Source organism: Coregonus lavaretus (genome assembly GCF_964263955.1).
Source record: "Coregonus lavaretus genome assembly, chromosome: 7".
Taxonomy (NCBI): domain Eukaryota; kingdom Metazoa; phylum Chordata; class Actinopteri; order Salmoniformes; family Salmonidae; genus Coregonus; species Coregonus lavaretus.
Window position 1 is genome coordinate 28,044,740 of NC_139994.1, and position 21,222 is coordinate 28,065,961.

Below are 21,222 nucleotides of genomic sequence, written 5' to 3' on the forward strand. Positions count from 1 at the left end.
TGTCAAACTCATTCCATGGAGGACCGAGTGTTTGCAGGTTTTTGCTCCTCCCTTGGATTGAGAAATTAAGGTCACTGATTAGTAAGGAACTCCCCTCACCTGGTAGTCTAGGGCTTAATTGAAAGGAAAAACCAGAAACCAGCAGACACTCCATGTAATGAGTTTGACACCCCTGGCCTAGGGCTACATACTAAAGAAAACAGGCCTTGTGCTGAAATTATGAAAATTAAACAGTCTTAACTATATCTCCTGTTCATATCTTGTCTAGTTACATTGTTTTGGCAGCACAGTAAAAATGTCGTTTTCTCGCATTGGGGGTCGACTGACTGAATTTAGCATTGTCTGCAAGGCCATTTGAAGCAACACATGTTACCCAATGGGCAGGTCAGTAGGTTACCAATGGGTTACCACACATATTCAAAAGTCCCCACAAACAGACATATGGGTCTCTGTATCCTCTGTCTCCTGGGTGTCCTATGTCATCCCCGTTATAAAGGAATTACACTATTGACCTTTATATAGCTGTGTGTTGCTGTATTCTGTAGTGCGCTTGTCTGTTCGGATCATGTCTTGGACCAAGAATATTCCCCTTCAGGTCATTGGCGTCGTGCCCTATGCACCTAACGACACCGAGATGATTACTATAGTGCCTGATGGGATTCGCATCACTGTGTTTGTTGTGGGGGAAAGCCGTTTCGAAGCAGAGTCTACTCTACAACGTCCACACTAATTCCTAGCGCTTGTGTGACATTTGGAACTCCCCCAATTCTGTTTATTTAACACGGGCCCTCTGTGCATTGGGGTATGTACACAACACGCACTTTAACTTGCGTTGTGTGCTCAGAGCGTCTTCAGTTTGTTCAGCGCATAAAGGCATTTCCTTACGCAGTGTGTGAGCACGCTTTAGCGCGCATATGCTCTGCATGCCGACAATAATAATTTGCGGTGTGTGTGTTCAGTGTTTGTGGCGTGTTGTGCACATTGAAGCTCCTACGTTTATTCAACAGGGCACGCCGCCGCCGTGTGTGTTGCTTTGGATTTCCCATGTACCTGTTCAGGCACTTTCGCCAAATGCAGTGTGCCGCATAGGATTATAGGAATTCATAAAGCCTGTTTCAGTGTATTCTCACTCTCTCTCTCTCTCTCTCTCTCTCTCTCTCTCTTTCTCTCTCTCTCCTTCTGTCCTCCCCCTCTCCATGTATCTCCCACTCCTCTTCCCCCTCCCTCTCTTATTTATTTATCTCTTCCATTATGAATAATAGAACAACCTGCTGCTTGCCATGAAATAGCAAAAAGCCCAAGAGTGTTAATGCCTTTAGGAGCCTGGATCAGTCAGTGTGTTGATGTGCTGTGCTGTGTTCACTGGGAGGATTGAGGAGTCTGTCAGCTCCAGCTCTCTTTATTCTGGCTACATGTAGGTGTCTGTTGCTGTATTTACAGTAAGCAATGTGTGCTGTCGTGTCTGCGTGCTGCTATGCGAACAATGTGTCCCCTTTATAGTGTGAATGGTTAAGGAAATCAACTTCATTTGTATGTCTGTTTCTGCTGTGTGTTGAGAATTCAGGATGGACTAGTTTTCTTTTTATGCAGACACTGTGTGTGTCTACTGCTTGTGATAATGATGTGTGCTCTGCTGTGTGAGGAATAGGCAATGCAAACCCTTGCTGTGTGCATGGTATCTATTGTACCTTCTGTATCCGTGCCTGCGTCAGTCAGTGTGTGTGTGTGCCCATGGTTCTGCATCCCTCTCACACACCTTGCCATGTTAAGCATATTCCATGTTAATATTCAGTGGTGTGTCACGGGGTGCGAGGATGGGGGTGTAACCAGTCCCCAAGTGCGCCCTGACAGTTGCCCCCCCCCCCTCCCCCCCTCATCTGTGTGGAAGGAGACTGACATGACATTGGTGGAACACACACATGCACACATACACACACACACACACACACACACACACACACACACACATACACGCACACAGATCCACACACAGCAGATGGGAAAGAGAGAGAGAGAGATCAGAGGGAGAGAGAGAAGGGAGACATCCGAAGGACCCGGGCAGCTGAGAAGGCCAGATGGAGAGGGTAAGAGAAATGGAGAGAGAGGGTGAGATGGAGGGCTACAGAGCGCTTGGTGTGACCTGAGGGGCCATTGGGGGCCGGTGTGGGCTGCTGCTCCCCCCCCCCCCCCCCGACTCCCCTACCTCCCCCACCCCCGTCTGTGCTCCTGACTGAGAAGCCTTCCTCCCTCCTGTAGTCACTTTCTAGCTGTGGAAACGTGCTGCGTCTCTGGGGAGGCTTCCTACCCTCTGTCCAAGGGCTGTGGAGTGTGGAGGAGAAAGGGTGTGGGTGGGTGGGTGTGTGGGTGTCATCTCTGTTGAAGGACTGTGGAGCTGCAGTGTTATGCTCTGTTGAATACGGCTTTCGTGTGTGTGTGTGTCTGTGTGTAAACTGTAGATATTTAATAGTTTTTTGTGTGTATTCCATCTACCCTCTGCTCTGTTGAGCAACGGTGGAGATACGGTGTGTGTTTGTGTGTGTAGCCGTATCTCCCTCGCTGTGTGTGTTCCATCTCGCCTCCGTCAAAGGGTTTCTGGTGTCCGCTCCTCTCACCCCTCTCCTCCTGTCATTGGTCGGTTGTGTTTGTTTTAATGGTTATAGCACATTATATTACCATTGAGCTGGGATGAGAGAGATAGTCAGAGGACGTGCCGGATTCTTTCATGATTTTTGGCCCCAAATAAGCTAAGGCACAGAAATTGCATACAGTGGGGAAAAAAAGTATTTAGTCAGCCACCAATTGTGCAAGTTCTCCCACTTAAAAATATGAGAGAGGCCTGTAATTTTCATCATAGGTACACGTCAACTATGACAGACAAAATGAGAAAAAAAAATCCAGAAAATCACATTGTAGGATTTTTAATGAATTTATTTGCAAATTATGGTGGAAAATAAGTATTTGGTCAATAACAAAAGTTTCTCAATACTTTGTTATATACCCTTTGTTGGCAATGACAGAGGTCAACCGTTTTCTGTAAGTCTTCACAAGGTTTTCACACACTTGCTGGTATTTTGGCCCATTCCTCCATGCAGATCTCCTCTAGAGCAGTGATGTTTTGGGGCTGTCGCTGGGCAACACGGACTTTCAACTCCCTCCAAAGATTTTCTATGGGGTTGAGATCTGGAGACTGGCTAGGCCACTCCAGGACCTTGAAATGCTTCTTACGAAGCCACTCCTTTGTTGCCCGGGCAGTGTGTTTGGGATCATTGTCATGCTGAAAGACCCAGCCACGTTTCATCTTCAATGCCCTTGCTGATGGAAGGAGGTTTTCACTCAAAATCTCACGATACATGGCCCCATTCATTCTTTCCTTTACACGGATCAGTCGTCCTGGTCCCTTTGCAGAAAAACAGCCCCAAAGCATGATGTTTCCACCCCCATGCTTCCCAGTAGGTATGGTGTTCTTTGGATGCAACTCAGCATTCTTTGTCCTCCAAACACGACGAGTTGAGTTTTTACCAAAAAGTTATATTTTGGTTTCATCTGACCATATGACATTCTCCCAATTCTCTTCTGGATCATCCAAATGCACTCTAGCAAACTTCAGACGGGCCTGGACATGTAGTGGCTTAAGCAGGGGGACACGTCTTGCACTGCAGGATTTGAGTCCCTGGCGGCGTAGTGTGTTACTGATGGTAGGCTTTGTTACTTTGGACCCAGCTCTCTGCAGGTCATTCACTAGGTCCCCCCGTGTGGTTCTGGGATTTTTGCTCACCGTTCTTGTGATCATTTTGACCCCACAGGGTGAGATCTTGCGTGGAGCCCCAGATCGAGGGAGATTATCAGTGGTCTTGTATGTCTTCCATTTCCTACTAATTGCTCCCACAGTTGATTTCTTCAAACCAAGCTGCTTACCTATTGCAGATTCAGTCTTCCCAGCCTGGTGCAGGTCTACAATTTTGTTTCTGGTGTTCTTTGACAGCTCTTTGGTCTTGGCCATAGTGGAGTTTGGAGTGTGACTGTTTGAGGTTGTGGACTGGTGTCTTTTATACTGATAACAAGTTCAAACAGGTGCCATTAATACAGGTAACGAGTGGAGGACAGAGGAGCCTCTTAAATAAGAAGTACAGGTCTGTGAGAGCCAGAAATCTTGCTTGTTTGTAGGTGACCAAATACTTATTTTCCACCATAATTTGCAAATAAATTCATTAAAAATCCTACAATGTGATTTTCTGGATTTTTTTTCCTCATTTTGTCTGTCATAGTTGACATGTACCTATGATGAAAATTACAGGCCTCTCTCATCTTTTTAAGTGGGAGAACTTGCACAATTGGTGGCTGACTAAATACTGATTCTATAAAGACTATTACTCATTATACAGCTTTTATTTCACAAACTGTAAAAGAGGGCTATGAAAAGCCTGTGATCATTTATGTGGGTTAAAACCCATTCAAACTTACCAGTTATGAACTATATATGCAACGCATGCAATGCAACACGCAATGCAAACGCCATCTGTTGCATTCCAAATTAATTTATATTTAAGTGAAATGCGTTTTTGGTCATATCCACACGTTTTTTTGCGCTGTCAGAATGCAAGCTACAGTAATGTGTTTGTTACACACAACCAGTCAAACTATTTGGGTCAATGGTATTAGTGTATAGTAGGAAACGTAAGCTTTGCTGCACCAGTGTGTTTTTTTATGTATGATATTCACTGGAAATATGCTGTATATGGTACTGTATTGATTTTCTGTTGCAGTCTTGATGTTTAGGGCTGCAGCCCAGTGGCAGGCATTGCATGCTTGTTACCAAAGTGCTACGAAGCCCTGAGGCTGTGTATCTGAGCGTACAGTGAGGCGCTAACCTGCCAAGACGTCAGGGAGATAGTTTTGCGCCCCCTTCTACATAATTTCCCCCCCAAAAGACAAGTCCCATTAAAATGCGTTGTGTGTGTTCCCATATGCATAGACAGGAGCGGATCGTAATTTCTAGATTTTTAGCACACAGGGCTTGGCAGTTGAAACAGGTTGTACCCTAAGGGTGTATTCCCAGTGACTTGTGCCTACACACACGGGATGTCTTCATTTTCCTCTTTGGAACCCCCCTGCTGTTTTTAGCATCTTTGTCTTTGCAGTCTTGCATGCTTTATCTTCCTACTTTGGTGACACGACAAGGTGACCGTGTATAAAGCTACTTTAATTAGGCGCAGTGACACTGGACAGCCCAGTTTATTATGTTAATGAACCTGTTGATTAAGCTGTGTGTGTGTGTGTGTGTGTGTGTGTGCCATATGCATACGTGTGTGGCAGACCTAGGAAGAAAATAGTTATATTTTGTAGTTTATTTGAAAATATAAAAAATGTCATATAGAGTTTACACTAAAAGGCAACAATTTTCTTTGATATTCAAATACAGGTCTCAGAAAGCCAAATAATATTTGAATACATGCAAGTAATTTGAAAACAAAATAATGTTTTATTTGATGGCTGACCAATATTTTATGAAGAACCAAAACCTACAACAGTTAGTTTAATTAGTGTAAATATATGATCAATAGCACTTGGTTTGGAGGGCTCTCAGATATTAATCTTAATATAGATTTTAGCCTAGAATTAAATACATGAGCTACATGGAATTACCTCAATATTAGAGTGGACCACTTTTGCAGCTTCAAAATGACTAACAAATACATTTTCATAAAGAATGAGACATAAGGTAATACAGTAACACTTGACATCAAGTTCTTATGTGTAGTAACTTTTTGATTATTACAATAGCAACATTGTTGTTACATAGGACTTTGGAAATTGCTTTATAATTGTGGAATAAGGAAGTGGAATAAGGAAGTAACTTCCTCTTGTGTACAGTACTTACAAAAACACTCAGCTCATTATGCAATTAAAATGCATTTACCAAAGTAGTATGTATTATTTTATTACACAGGCACAAGAAGAGTTTAATGTTCAGTGTTACTGAGAATGCTAACAGTAACATAATATGGCTATTAAGTGTCAAAAGGAAACTAAATATCCCAAAACTGCATTCTTGAATCAACCTCAGCCAAGGTAGGAGGAACATCATGTTTGTTTGTATTTTGAGTAAACTATCCCTTTAAAAATAGTATAGTGTATGTTTGAAACAAGAACACTTTCCCTAAAATGGACAAAGAGGTTCGAAGTTGTTTTTGCTCTGCATCCAACTTGCTGTTTGCAAATGGCTTTGGGATTTCTCAGCAGTATTTTCAGGTATCATTAAATTAATTGCAGCTATCAACATTTTCAGGGGCATACAGTAGTTGAGCATCACAACTTATTTACTTATCTGTACAAAATATAATTGGTTAATTTGTTTGACTTGATTATGTACACCTGAGGCAATGAACATTCAGAAGAATGGATATTTACAGAATGTTCAGATAGAAATGTATAGTGGAATAGTATCGGAGATTGTGTTTGCTATTCGTTATATTTCTACCTTCAACATGCAGTTCCAAATACAGCCCTGCCATTAGTTGAAGGCAGAAAATCCAATGGTTTCTGAAAAGTAGTCACTTCCTGAGATCTGTATTCAAATATATAAAAAAAAAAGTTGTTACTACCTGAGATCTGTATTCAAATAGTTTTAAAAAGTAGTAATTTTGTGGGGTCTGTATTGAAATAGTTGTAGTCACCTCCAAAGTAACTATTTGTTCCCCCCCCAAAAATAGTTACTTTCCATAAAGCATAGTTAAAACTATAGTTATTCCAGATCTGGTGTGTGGCCTGCAAGTGCTCTGTGACAGATACCATGATTGCATGTGGCCTGAAAGTGTTTGTTGATAAACAGAGGCGTGTGTGTGTGTGCGGGATACTCCTGGTCGTGTGTGGTAGCGAGAGCAGCCACTAAGTATCTGTCAGAGCCCATAGACGTCCATGTGTTACTTCCACTAGCGTGACTATCTTTGACTCCGACTAGAGTATTTCAAACGGCTTCCATTTTACCACGGCAGTAGTGTTTCTGTGTTTCTGTCTGGGGCTCGTCTTCCTTCACGCTAGCCTAGCCACCACAGTAATTAGGACGTATCATTAGTAACCATTAGCATCAAGCATGGCTCATAAACCAAGCGTCAACGCTCTGATTAACAAGAGCTGTGACCTTTGACTCCAAGACTCATTTCGTAATCCCTCTGAATACGAATAATGTACTACATACAGTAGTAGGCTTTTAAATGGCACAATGTTTTGATGGTTCACTGCTCTCCGGAGAGGGTTTTGACGGAACTAGTGTGTTGTGTTGACATCGGTGTCTGAATGAATCGGATGGTTTCCTCAAATGGTCATCCTTCGCGTCCCTTGCTCTTCTTCAGACGAAGAGTGCCAAACGGTGTGAGGAGCACTGTGAAACGTCCAACAGCAGTGTTCGTTAGTCTGTAGATTAGTGTTATAGAATCATCAATCAAATATATTTTAGAAAGCCCTTTTTACATCAGCCATTGTCACAAAGTGCTATACAAATACCCACCCTCAAACCCCAAAGAGCAAGCAATGCAGAGGCAGAAGCACAGTGGCTAGGAAAAACTTCCTAGAAGGCAGGAACCTAGGAAGAAACCTAGAGGAACCAGGCCTCTTCTGCCTGTACCAATCACACACAGTGAGGGAAAAAAGTATTTGATCCCCTGCTGATTTTGTACGTTTGCCCACTGACAAAGAAATGATCAGTCTATAATTTTAATGGTAGGTTTATTTGAACAGTGAGAGACAGAATAACAACAAAAAAATCAGGAAAAACGCATGTCAAAAATGTTATAAATTGATTTGCATTTTAATGAGGGAAATAAGTATTTGACCCCCTCTCAATCAGAAAGATTTCTGGCTCCCAGGTGTCTTTTATACAGGTAACGAGCTGAGATTAGGAGCACACTCTTAAAGGGAGTGCTCCTAATCTCAGTTTGTTACTTGTATAAAAGACACCTGTCCACAGAAGCAATCAATCAATCAGATTCCAAACTCTCCACCATGGCCAAGATGAAAGAGCTCTCCAAGGATGTCAGGGACAAGATTGTAGACCTACACAAGGCTGGAATGGGCTACAAGACCATCGCCAAGCAGCTTGGTGAGAAGGTGACAACAGTTGGTGCGATTTATTCGCAAATGGAAGAAACACAAAAGAACTGTCAATCTCCCTCGGCCTGGGGCTCCATGCAAGATCTCACCTCGTGGAGTTGCAATGATCATGAGAACGGTGAGGAATCAGCCCAGAACTACACGGGAGGATCTTGTCAATGATCTCAAGGCAGCTGGGACCTTAGTCACCAAGAAAACATTTGGTAACACACTACGCCGTGAAGGACTGAAATCCTGCAGCGCCCGCAAGGTCCCCCTGCTCAAGAAAGCACATATACAGGCCCGTCTGAAGTTTGCCAATGAACATCTGAATGATTCAGAAGAGAACTGGGTGAAAGTGTTGTGGTCAGATGAGACCAAAATCGAGCTCTTTGGCATCTACTCAACTCGCCGTGTTTGGAGGAGGAGGAATGCTGCATATGACCCTAAGAACACCATCCCCACCGTCAAACATGGAGATGGAAACATTATGCTTTGGGGGTGTTTTTCTGCTAAGGGGACAGGACAACTTTGCCGCATCAAAGGGACGATCTTGGGTGAGAACCTCCTTCCCTCAGCCAGGGCATTGAAAATGGGTCGTGGATGGGTATTCCAGCATGACAATGACCCAAAACACACGGCCAAGGCAACAAAGGAGTGGCTCAAGAAGAAGCACATTAAGGTCCTGGAGTGGCCTAGCCAGTCTCCAGACCTTAATCCCATAGAAAACCGTCAGCCTCGAAACCTTAATGACTTGGAGAAGATTTGCAAAGAAGAGTGGGAGGGGTCAAATACTTATTTCCCTCATTAAAATGCAAATCAATTTATAACATTTTTGACATGGGTTTTTCTGGATTTTTTTGTTCTTATTCTGTCTCTCACTGTTCAAATAAACCTACCATTAAAAGTATAGACTGATCATGTCTTTGTCAGTGGGAAAACGTACAAAATCAGCAGGGGATCAAATACTTTTTTCCCTCACTGTATTTTATAATTTTTTATTTTACCTTTATTTTGCCAGGCAGGTCAATGAAGAACAAATTATTATTTACGTTGACGGCAGTACACGAACAGAGTACATGTTTTTCCGAGCTAGTGATTAGAATCCTCATCTTAATGCAGTTTGATCAGGACTAATGGGCCGCTACTGTTTACTCTCTGAGGCACTCAGTATTTTTACTTAGTCTTTCAGCACAATATAGTGCCTGCTGTGGTGCCCACTTAAAGACGTTAATGCGTCTGGCTGCCGCCTGGGCTTGTAACTCTATATTATGAGTGTGCGTGTGTGCGCACGTTTGTGTTTTGATTAGTGTGTTTATATAGAGAGGTGTGTGTGTGTGTGTGTGTTTGTCTTGATCAGCAGATGTTTTATCTGTTTGTGTAGGGGTAACGGCGTTGGGCCTTTCTCTGGATTGGAATTAACAAGGCTTTTGTTGAGACTGTGTGTGTGTGTGTGTGTGTGTGTTGTACCTTATCTGTTGTGTCGATACCCTGACGGCTGCTTTTAATGGATTGACATTTCTATATACATTTGATACACAATATTCTATAATTCAATGGTTACTTCCTTCCTCTGTGAATAACAGTCATTGTTGTCATAGAAATGGCTTTGTTGTACAGCTACTTTACATCCTCCCAAAGCCATATAGACCTGTACAGATCATGACTCTGTGTCCCATGTATAGCCTATGACTGTTGGTCTTTTCCCACCTACATGATAACAGCTTCTCGCTGCTATCATAACAACAGACTCATAATATGAGTACTTCCACCAGGCATGAATGTCTACTGTTCGCCCCTTGGTTCAACCCTTTCATTGAGTCCAATTATAGTAAATTACAGGTAAAAAATACATTCCAATGTGAAATTCTGGGAGTTCTTTTCAGTCTCCCAGCCATACGTTTTTTTAGATGGTTTCGCAGAAGTCATGAATACAGTTCTCTTTATCTTTTCTCTCTTTCTCTTTTTTTCTCTTTATCTCCTGTTCCTTCCACTTCTCTGTCTCTCTCTCTGTCTCTCTCTCTCTGTCTCTCTGTCTCTGTCTCTGTATCGCTCTCTCCTTCTCTCTCTGTCCATTAAACACACTCCAGCCGTGGCCTCGCAGGGCCTGCCCTTTAGTTCCGCCGTGGCTAGCCATCCCAGAGACCTTTACCGACGTTAGCGTATCAAAACTTTGTGGTTAGTGGCTAACAGCTAACAGACCGTCTCAGACCGACGCACTCAAGGGAGCTCATTTCTCTCTATCTCCCTCTCTCCATAAAACCATTTTGCCCTCTCTCTCTCTCTTTCTCTTGCTTTCATTCCCACTCTCCCCTCCAAACCACAGTCCAGGAAAACCGAATTAGATGCTAAAAGACACAAATGGGGGTTAAGTGCGCTATGGGCTTCTCCCTTGGAGTCAGCACATTCTGATCTGTCCATTCTCTGAAAAACTCCATTGTGGTTTGTGGGAGGAGAGGGAAACAGGGAAAAAGGACTTACAACAAGAGTTTTACAGGAGCGGAACAGAGAGGTGTGAGGTGATGGATGAGTGTGTAGGGTTGAGAGGGAGGGAGGGAGGGAGGCATGGGTGGAGGATGATGAAACGTCTGGTTCCCAACAGACAGACTAAGAAAAATCAGCTGTTAGTCCTGCAGGGAGTGTGTGTGAATGGCGGTTGTATGTGCGCGTGCATGCGTGCGTGAGTGTGTGTGTTTATGTGTGTGTTGACAGTATTTGAGGGGAATTATGGTGAGGGCCGGTGTTTCTTTTTCTCAGAGGTCACAAAGTTCAATGCTAACATCTCCAGCTGCAACAAATCACTCACATATAAACAAGCTCCAATTTTCTTTTGTGGGAAGAAAGCGGTGGCCATTTTTATTACTGTTAGCGGAAATACCTGCATACCTGAGGTGTCTAAACACAACGTAAAATCCATGGCATGCTGTCAAACCCCCCCTAAAACAGTTCCTAAGCACAGAGGCTCTCAAAGGATAATGTAAAGGGGAAAGGCTTGGCACTCACTGTCAGTATATCAGGAGGGTTTAAGCCTATTAAACCGTTTTAGCCCGGCATATGTTTCCTGTGTCATTGTAACTGGCAATGTTTATATCAGGGACTGATACAGCATGTAGCAGCAGGGAGAGGAGGAGGAGACTTTGTGGAAGTGTGTGTCTACTATCTTTGTGTGTGTGTGTGTGTGTGTATGTGTTTCTGCTATCCTTGTGTCTGGTTGTGTGTGAGGAGAAGGTCACTCAGTGGGGGACAGATGACCGATAGGGACCCAAGGACAGCTGGGGGTGTGGTGGAGGCCTTGGGCTGAGAAGAGGGTAAGACTGTCTGCCCAGGGCCAGAGTGCCAGCAGTGGCTGGATGAGAGAGTGTGGGGCTGTGATTTGCTGTGGCACTGGATGGCAGGAAGCATACTGCTCCCCGCGGAGGGGGGATGGATGGAGGGAGGGAGGAGGGCTGGAAGGAGTAGTGTCACAGTCAGGGGCACACACGCGCAAATATATATATATATATATATGGGACACACACACACATAGAGGACAGTAGCATGGACTGACACACACAGACAGATGGATATAGCGACACAATCTGACAAACACACACACATGCAGTGTCACTGACTGACCTCAGCTTAATCTCCAGATAGCTAAAATGCACCGGGACCAACTGGGGCGAGATCTCAGTTGATTAGCTGTGGCTCTGCTTGATGCTACTTGGCACCAGCAGCAGTGGCCACAGACATGCTACTATAAATGCCTGTTGGTCTGGAGACACCCAGCTCAGTGGAGCTTAAACCTTCTGCTTCATGCCCTTCTGATCTCCACACACACACACTGCTCTCTTGAACCGGCAAGAGCCCTCCGTGGCCCCGCAAGAGCCCTCCGTGGCCCCGCAAACACCCAGGCCTCATCACGTGTGCGGAAGGTTACCTGGTAACAAACGCCACGGTGGCAGCCAAGGCCCTGAAGCCCAGCCCTGGTCCACTTGACCCAGATGAGTGGCAGTCACTGGGTATGTGACCTGTTTTTTAAGGCAAAGATCAGGGGACGTGGGCCACGCTGAAGACGAAATGAAGCCTCAGCCTCTGAAGTGGCTGTTGCTGTCTCGCACCTATTTGACCTAGTTTAATCCCGGGGAATGGAATGGTTGGAGGCGTTTGCAACGATGATAAACTCATTTTGGCGTCATTGTCGTGAGAAACACAATTTTCTGGTCCAGTCATGGTATTTGAGGAGGCGAACTAGGAGAGCGCTTTTAAGTGGATTGTGTGAGTGTGAGTGAAGGAGTGAGGGCAGGCGGGAAGCCGGGAACACACTAGCTCACTAAGATGGTCGGGGAAAGAGAAAGAGGGATGAAAAAAAGGGAGGGGTAAAGAAAACACTTAGAGGGAGGGGGAGGTTGCTGTCAGGGGTAATCCTCTTTCGGCCTCTAAGCACTAGGCAGTAAGGAGCCGAATAATGTTTTCCCCCGTCGACATTTTCAACTTCATATCTCAATTATCGTGATCTTTGTGAAGCTTTTAAAGTCTTCTCTCTCCCTCTCCATTCTTTGTCCTTTCTTTCACTCATTCGCTCCCTGTCTAGCTCCAACACTTACTGTACAAGTCCTACTTTGAAAAAGGAGAGGAACAAAGCGTTTTTAGTGGTTAGTTATTAAACTAAAAGGTAATTATGTAGTATTTGAACGTATCCATTTTCAAACATAAAGTATTTATTTTAAGTATGTTATTTTTCTCTTCAGTCAGCTAGAGGAGGCATGATGGTCCTAAAAGGGCAGTGTGTGTGTGTACCTCTGTGTCTGACTAAGAGAGAACATTTCGGAGCTTACTTGCAGTGAAGGGAAAGTGAGCAATGGAGTGCGAGAGAGAGAGAGAGAGAGAGAGATGGAGACCGAGCGAGAGAGATAGAGATAGATGTCCCAGCTGGGAGTTTTGCGGAGGAGTGTAGCAGCAGAATGCCAATGGCGATGAGGACCCGGACAACTGTGAATTGTTGTTTTTCGCTAGTTGTTCCTCCCTGCCACTTAAACCGTATCCCATGGAGACGGAGGACCTTTAATGTCTGCCTCTCTTGGCCTCACTTCAGGGCCTTCGCATCCCTATCACTCTCCTCCGCCCTCCCTCCTAGCACCATCCTTCACTCCCATCCCTCTATCCCTCCATCCTCCCACATCTATTTATATATGAGACACATTAATATGTGACTGTGTTGCATGTGATCGGGGTTTGGGATAGTCTCATTCTTTCAATCTGGGCTGACAGGATAGAATCACACACTGAACGCCACCCCCCTTTGATTCAGTTGGTAAAAGCTAGCTATTGGTAAGTGACTCAACTGGGAGAGATGTGTGGTAGAATATGTTAGGGGTGTGTGGGGGGGTGTTAGTGTGTGTGTGTGTGTGTGTGTGTGTGGGGGGGGTTTGCTTAGTGTGTTTGAGTGCTATGAGGTTTGTCTATTCTCATCACATCTGTTATGTGAGCTAATAAATGTTAAATGAGAAACTCTCCCTCTCTACTCCACCACACCCCATTATTGTATCCACCCTGACAAAATCTGTTCCCTTTCCTTTCTCCCCCCTCTATTCTTACCCCACCCTGTCTTGGCCCTCATTCTCTGCCAAGCCAAACCCGTGGGCATCGGGTGGGTGGGTATCTTTACCCTCATTTTTCCAGCCAATCCAATCCTCTGTTTCTCTACCTCCTTCCCTCAGCCAACCCTGTCCTTCGAACAGGGTTATATTCATTAGGCACTAAACGTAAGAAAACTGACTGAAACAGGGATGGGACTATCTGGACTTGAGCAATAACAACAGCTTGTTTTAGTTTTCCGTCAAGAATTGTTTTAAGGCGTTCTACTGAAGTTTGCCCTAATGAATACAACCCAGTTCATTTCCTCCATGTTAGACTGCTTGTTTTTGATGCAGGAACTAACTAACATGACTCATTATTTATTGAAAATACAGTTTATCAGCGGAGAACATCAATGGTAAACGCTGCGAATGTAAACTTTGATATCCAGCATATCAGATAAACGGCTAGGGTACCCACAGAGGGATGCCAGTAGGCTGGTGGGGGGGACTTCTGTCTGTATAGATTTCTGTGTCTGTATGTGCACGTGTCTGTGTGTGTGTGTGTGTTTGCGGGTGTGTGTCCACGCATCCAGCTGTGAGAATGAGAGAGAGCAATTTAGGACCGAGACAGCCCTGGCCACCGCCCCATCTCTCTCTCTCTCCCCCTTCCTCTCTCTCCCCCTTCCTCCCTCCCTCCATTTCATGTTTTCGTGATAATAAATGATTGACGCTGGCCGGTCTCTTTTCGGTTGTGACTGCCGTTGTATGTATGAGGGTGCGTCTCTGGACGTGTCCCCAGCGTAGATTCAGCAGACTCCCCTAAACACACACACCTAACAGATGCGCGGGGCTGCGTCACTCCCAGTGGAATCACCCATAGTCGGAATCTTTGATATGGATGCAAGCCGGAGGGAGAATTGACAAAGTAATTTATTCACTCACTCACTCTCAGCAGTGAGGTGTTAGCTTGGCAACAGCACACCACCAAGTGGCCGCAAATAGAAAGTACACCATTATTATGCTCAATGGGATGTTATCGCCCCCATTGGCCATCTGTGGAAATGGCAAGCTGGTTAAAACCAACATAATGAGAGCCTTTTACATTCAATTTAGACGCCTCACTCAGCCTCAGTGCCCTCTGGAAATCACAAACACAGACATAATTGAGCAAGGAGGCGGAGGTCAACTTGGAACATCGCCGGATGATAAGATGTCTGGCAAGAATTAAATGCCTAACAGAGCTGATTTCCTGGGGTGTATTTAGTGATGAGGAACGTTCTGAATGTTGCAGATAGAAATAGAATGAACAATCATATCTGTTCTATGCGATACATTTCTATCTGAATGTTCTGTAACATCCTCCTGAACAGGCCCGTTCTTCAGTTCAGCTGTTTCCATTTAAAACTTCTGATTGGATTCTGATTGTAACAGCTCATATTTCCCCAGCCCTTATCCCTGTCACAAGGAGTAATGACACATACATTTGAATTGGACTAAAGCCTCTGCGTCTTCTCTTTCAGAGCAGGGTAAGATTACAGCAGGGCCGTCGACGGCTGTCATCATCGGAGGTATCATTGGTGGGGTCCTCTTGCTGGCGATCATCGGCGCTGTCATCATTCTGGTCCGCAAACGCAAGCAGAATGCCGAGAACAGAGAGTGAGTATTCCGCTCTCAGCAAATGTTCCTTTCTATATACACTGCTCCAAAAAATTAAGGGAACACTTAAACAACACAATGTAACTCCAAGTCAATCACACTTCTGTGAAATCAAACTGTCCACTTAGGAAGCAACACTGATTGACAATACATTTCACATGCTGTTGTGCAAATGGAATAGACAACAGGTGGAAATTATAGGCAATTAACAAGACACCCCCAATAAAAGGACTGGTTTTGCAGGTGGTGACCACAGACCACTTCTCAGTTCCTATGCTTCCTGGCTGATGTTTTGGTCACTTTTGAATGCTGGCGGTGCTTTCACTCTAGTGGTAGCATGAGACGGGGTCTACAACCCACACAAGTGGCTCAGGTAGTGCAGCTCATCCAGGATGGCACATCAATGCGAGCTGTGGCAAGAAGGTTTGCTGTGTCTGTCAGCGTAGTGTCCAGAACATGGAAGCGCTACCAGGAGACAGGCCAGTACATCAGGAGACGTGGAGGTGGCCGTAGGAGGGCAACAACCCAGCAGCAGGACTGCTACCTCTGCCTTTGTGCAAGGAGGAGCAGGAGGAGCACTGCCAGAGCCCTGCAAAATGACCTCCAGCAGGCCACAAATGTGCATGTGTCTGGTCAAACGGTCAGAAACAGACTCCATGAGGGTTGTATGAGGGCCCAACGTCCACAGGTGGGGGTTGTGCTTACAGCCCAACACCGTGCAGGACGTTTGGCATTTTCCAGAGAACACCAAGATTGGCAAATTCGCCACTGGTGCCCTGTGCTCTTCACAGATGAAAGCAGGTTCACACTGAGCACATGTGACAGACGTGACAGAGTCTGGAGACGCCGTGGAGAACGTTCTGCTGCCTGCAACATCCTCCAGCATTATCGGTTTGGCGGTGGGTCAGTCATGGTGTGGGGTGGCATTTCTTTGGGGGGGCCGCACAGCCCTCCATGTGCTCGCCAGAGGTAGCCTGACTGCCATTAGGTACCGAGATGAGATCCTCAGACCCCTTGTGAGACCATATGCTGGTGCGGTTGGCCCTGGGTTCCTCCTAATGCAAGACAATGCTAGACCTCATGTGGCTGGAGTGTGTCAGCAGTTCCTGCAAGAGGAAGGCATTGATGCTATGGACTGGCCTGCCCGTTCCCCAGACCTGAATCCAATTGAGCACATCTGGGACATCATGTCTCGCTCCATCCACCAACGCCACGTTGCACCACAGACTGTCCAGGAGTTGGCGGATGCTTTAGTCCAGGTCTGGGAGGAGATCACTCAGGAGACCATCCGCCACCTCATCAGGAGCATGCCCAGGCGTTGTAGGGAGGTCATACAGGCACGTGGAGGCCACACACACTACTGAGCCTCATTTTGACTTGTTTTAAGGTAATTACATCAAAGTTGGATCAGCCTGTAGTGTGGTTTTCCACTTTAATTTTGAGGGTGACTCCAAATCCAGACCTCCATGGGTTGATAAATTTGATTTCCATTGATAATTTTTGTGTGATTTTGTTGTCAGCACATTCAACTATGTAAAGAAAAAAGTATTTAATAAGATTATTTCATTCATTCAGATCTAGGATGTGTTATTTTAGTGTTCCCTTTATTTTTTTGAGCAGTGTATATGACTTAACAAATACCTATCTTTCCTCCAATCAATGAAGTTTTACTCACTCCAAAATTAATCTGTTAGGTATGGACAAAGTGAGTAGCACTAACCTCTTCTCCTGCCCTCTTTTCTCTCATCCAATCAGTGGTCCTCCCAAGCACAAGCCCCCTCCCCCTGTGAAGGCCGGCAGCTCCACTGAGATGGTGAGTGGTCCACGTCCCTGTCACTCAGGGCTCATTATTACTGAAGGTCATAAACAAAGACTACGTATGTAACCACGGTTATGTGAGCTATTGGATCACTCCAATATGGTATCCTTCCGCTCTGCAGGATACATTCCAAGTATGAATTTCAGATTAGTCCCGTGTACCGGGTAGTGCTGCTGCAGACCCCCTTAAATAGCTGCTCCCACACTACTCCCACCTCGTGTCCTTTTCGAGGCGCCGTAGATCACCGACAAGAGGATTGGAGTGATCTAATAGCTCACATAACCGTGGGTACATACGTAAACTTCGTTCTGTAGCACTATATTGGATCACTCCAATATGGTATCACAATACCAGATTAATCGGTGAACTAGGCATGGCCAGACGAGCAAAATCCCGTAGGACTGAGCTCAGGGCAGTCATGGTTGCTGTGTCCCTCTGTTCCCCTCCAGGGAAGTGGAGGCAACACCCAACACGGCCGTCCCAACCTGGTTGGTGGCAGCAACATTGACTCGATAGCATCTAGCAAAAGTTCTAGACGACGCCCAACTGGCCGAGGTGCAAATGTCATCAAGGGGAACTCCTCGGAGCAGGGCCCACGATGTAGCTACTCCTCTAGTAGAATGTGCTACTACAGCAGACTGCAGAGGCCGGCTGGCCAGCTGATATACTGTAGTAATAGTGTCCACATCCAATGTAAGAGTCTTTGTTTCGATAGGCTCTTCCCCAGAACTCTCTGACCATAACACACAAACAGCTGATCCGACTGTTGTATTGTCTTAGTCCGTGTAACGTAAGTGTCCAGTGGCCTCACCGTGCACAACACACTTGGGGAAAAATCTAGCCCACTCGCAGCCGTGGGAGGTGCGTATGTAGACAAATGTAAGGGCCGGTTCACATGCCTGTCAGACTGGACCTTCGGCAAGAAAGAGGGTTAGGCCGGATGGTAACACTCCCCTTGTCTACATCTATTCGGAAACATTCAGCGCTCACTGAAAGAGCATGAAGTCCACTAACCCTCTTAGTGGAGGTAATAGCCAACAGGAATGCCACCTTCATGGATAGGTGCTTCAAAGACGCTGACCCGGCCTAGGAAGTGCTGACAGCACCACATCAAGGTCTCAGTTTGGCAGTGAACGGGCATTCGCTGGACGCAGACGTCTAACTCCCTTCATAAACTTGGAGAGCAATGTGTGGCCACCCATGGGTCCCTCCAGGCCATCGTCATGACACGCCAAAATTGAGGCCAAATACATTCTCAAAGTGGATGCCGCTCGGCCTGCATCAGGCAGTGATTGTAAAAAGTGTAAAACAATTTGTACATCACACGACTCGGGGGCAACATTATGACCCCCACACCAGAATATGCCCCACCGCATTTGAAATTACGTGTTGGTGGAGGAAGCCCTGACGTTCTGCAACGTGTTCACCACATTGTCCTGAATGCCTAAACTTGCCCATTTACTTCTCTCAGGGGCCAAGCCCAAAGCGGGAGGTGGCGCGGATCCGGATGCCACTGCGTCCCCCGAGCCTGAGAGAGTAGGTCGGGTCTCAATGGCAGCTGCCATGGGTTCCCAGAGAGGAGGGACAACAGGAGGCTGAACCGTGGTCGTCTTGGCCAGTATGGGGCTATCAGGAGCAGCCGGTGGCCCTTCAAGCTGACCCTGTCTAGCGTAGCTGTGATCAGGGGAAATGGTGGGAATGCATAAAGTGCCGTTGCCGTCCAATCGTGAGCGAGGGTGTCCAAACCCAGAGGGCCTGGAGGGTCCGACATCGAGAACCAGCTGGGACAATGAGTGTTCTCCTGAGATGCAAACAGGTCCACCTGTGCTCTCCCGAACCTTTCCCACAGCTGTAGCACCATCTGAGGGTGTAGACTCCAGTCCCCTTCCGGCGGACCATTTCTCGAAAGCATGTCTGCTGCCCGGTTCAGGACCCCAGGGATGTGTGCTGCCCGCAGTGACGCTAAGCGGGTCGGAGCCCACAGCAAGAGCTCCCGAGCCATTTCGTGGAGGTGCCGTGATCTCATTCCCCCCTGGTGATTTGATATACGCCACTACCATGGTGTTGTCTGATCTGACCAGGACATGCTTCCCCTCCAAGTAGGGCAGGAACTGTTGGAGTGCCAGGCGAACCGCCCTGAGCTCCAGCACATTGATGTGCTCGTCACTCCATGGGGGGCTCCAGCTTCCGCTCGCTGCCATGCCTCTGAACACTGCCCCCCAACCCGCTAGTGAGGCATCGGTGCACACTAGCTCCCTGCGGTGGACTCTGTTCAGTGTCACTCCCTCCAACAGGAAGGGTTGAGTTTGCCATTTCAAGAGTCCTCACACATGCATTCGTCACCGATAGCTGACGATGTCTGTGTCGTCTCTGGTGTAGATGGTGAGAGTTGAACCATCGCTGGAGTGGTCTGAAGTGAAGAAGGCTCAGCAGAATCAACAGAGAAGCCGACGTGAGTAGGCCGAGTAACTTCTGACACTCTAATACCGACATGGCTCGTCCAAGCTGGAAATGGTCTAGGTAGGCCTGCATCTTCCCCAATCTCACCTGAGGGAGACGTGCTGTCATGAGTTGAGTCGGTCAACATCCCCAGGAAGAACACCATCTTTGAGGGAGTCAGGTTGCTCTTCTCCCTGTTTAGGGTGAGGCCCAGGTCTTGAATGTGCTTCAATATTATCCTTGTCTGCTGTGGCACACTCCAGCCAGTCGTCCAGGTAGTTCAGCACTAGAATGCCCTGGGACATGATAGGCGCTAGGACTGCGTCCATGTACTTTGTGAACGTACGTGGTGCCAGTGAGAGGCCGAACGGGAGGACTTTTAATTTGTAAGCCAAACCTTCGAAGGCAAACCGGAGGTACTTCCAGTGATCTCGATGAACAGGAACGTGGAAGTACGCATCGTTCAGGTCGAGTGTGGTGAACCATTGGCCGCTCGAGATTGCCTGCAACGCCCGCGCTGGTGAGAGCATTTTGAACATGAGCTCCTTTAAACATTTGTTGAGGCCACATAGGTCCAGGATAGGCCAAAAGCTGCCATCCTTTTTCGGAACTGAAATACGTGGAATTGAATTAGCCGTTCTAGCGGCTCCCTCACCCCATCTGCCACCGAGGTGACCCAGATGCCCCTGTAGGGCAGTGGTCGGCATCGGAGCTGGAGCTTGTATCCCCACAGGACTGTGTCCAGTACCCAGCGAGACTCCACCTGCCTCTCCCAGTTTGCTCTTTGGGCCTGGGAGAGACAGCCCAGGCCGACCGCCATCACCTCAGGAGGACTGTGGGGGCCCATCCTTCTTAGCTGTGTGCCGCTGCTTATAAGGGTGGTCATGTAGCCTGTCCGTGTGCTGTCAAGGTGTAACATGCCAGTTCCCATTTTCCTGCCCCTGCTGTCTTGGAGGGGGAGGAGGGGAACCAATACGTTGCTGGAGCGCTCTCAAGACATCCTGCCCTGTCTTCCAGCTCCTCCAAGGGGCGGCGGTAGGGTGCGCAGTTAACAAGTCTCTCTGTCTTTGCGCAGTTTTGTAGTCTGCTGTATGATGTTGTCAACCCCTGGCCCAAAGGTGGAACCTGGTGTGAAGTGGAGCTCCAATAATGTTTTCTGAACTGGCGGTGGGAGTTTAGACTGTGCCAGCCAATGATGGCGGCGTGAAGTCACCACTGAGCCAAAGCCTTGCCGTTAGCATGTGCCAAGTCTGTCTGGAGCATAGTGAGCAGCCTTGACACCACTGTGGCCTCCTTAAGAAGCTCGTCACTACCCTCTGGGAGGCGAGCAATCAGCAAGGCGAGGTAGGATTGCAGCATCGTAGCTGCGTTTACGAGGCGTGCCATGATGGAGGGGGTGCCGTTCATCGCTTACTCTTTCAGGTCCTGGTTTGAGGCGAGGCACCTTGCCAATGATCTCCTTGTCAGGGAGGATCATGGCAGCCACCATGTCATCCATTACCGGATAGTGGTCTAGCCCCAAGGACTCTGCATCCCTTAGGAGAGTCCATGGCCTGGTCTGGTTGTCGCAACAGAAGCGCCCTCCAATCTTGCTCCAGTATTTGCGGAGAGCCAAAGCGAACTTGGGGCAGATAGGGATAAGGAGCTGCTCAGATGGTGCTTCTT

At 46.8% G+C, this 21,222-nt stretch overlaps 1 protein-coding gene across 1 annotated transcript in view; it reads left to right on the top strand.

Annotated features, from left to right (window-relative positions):
* The window catches only part of LOC311132915 (poliovirus receptor-like), a 76,696-nt gene that overhangs the window by 51,058 nt on the left and 4,416 nt on the right, over window positions 1-21,222 (top strand). Inside the window, exons 7-8 of the mRNA XM_084166298.1 lie at window positions 15,164-15,299; window positions 17,055-17,112. Of these exons, the coding sequence (XP_084022424.1) occupies window positions 15,164-15,299; window positions 17,055-17,112 (194 nt within the window). The remainder of the gene's footprint in view (window positions 1-15,163; window positions 15,300-17,054; window positions 17,113-21,222) is intronic.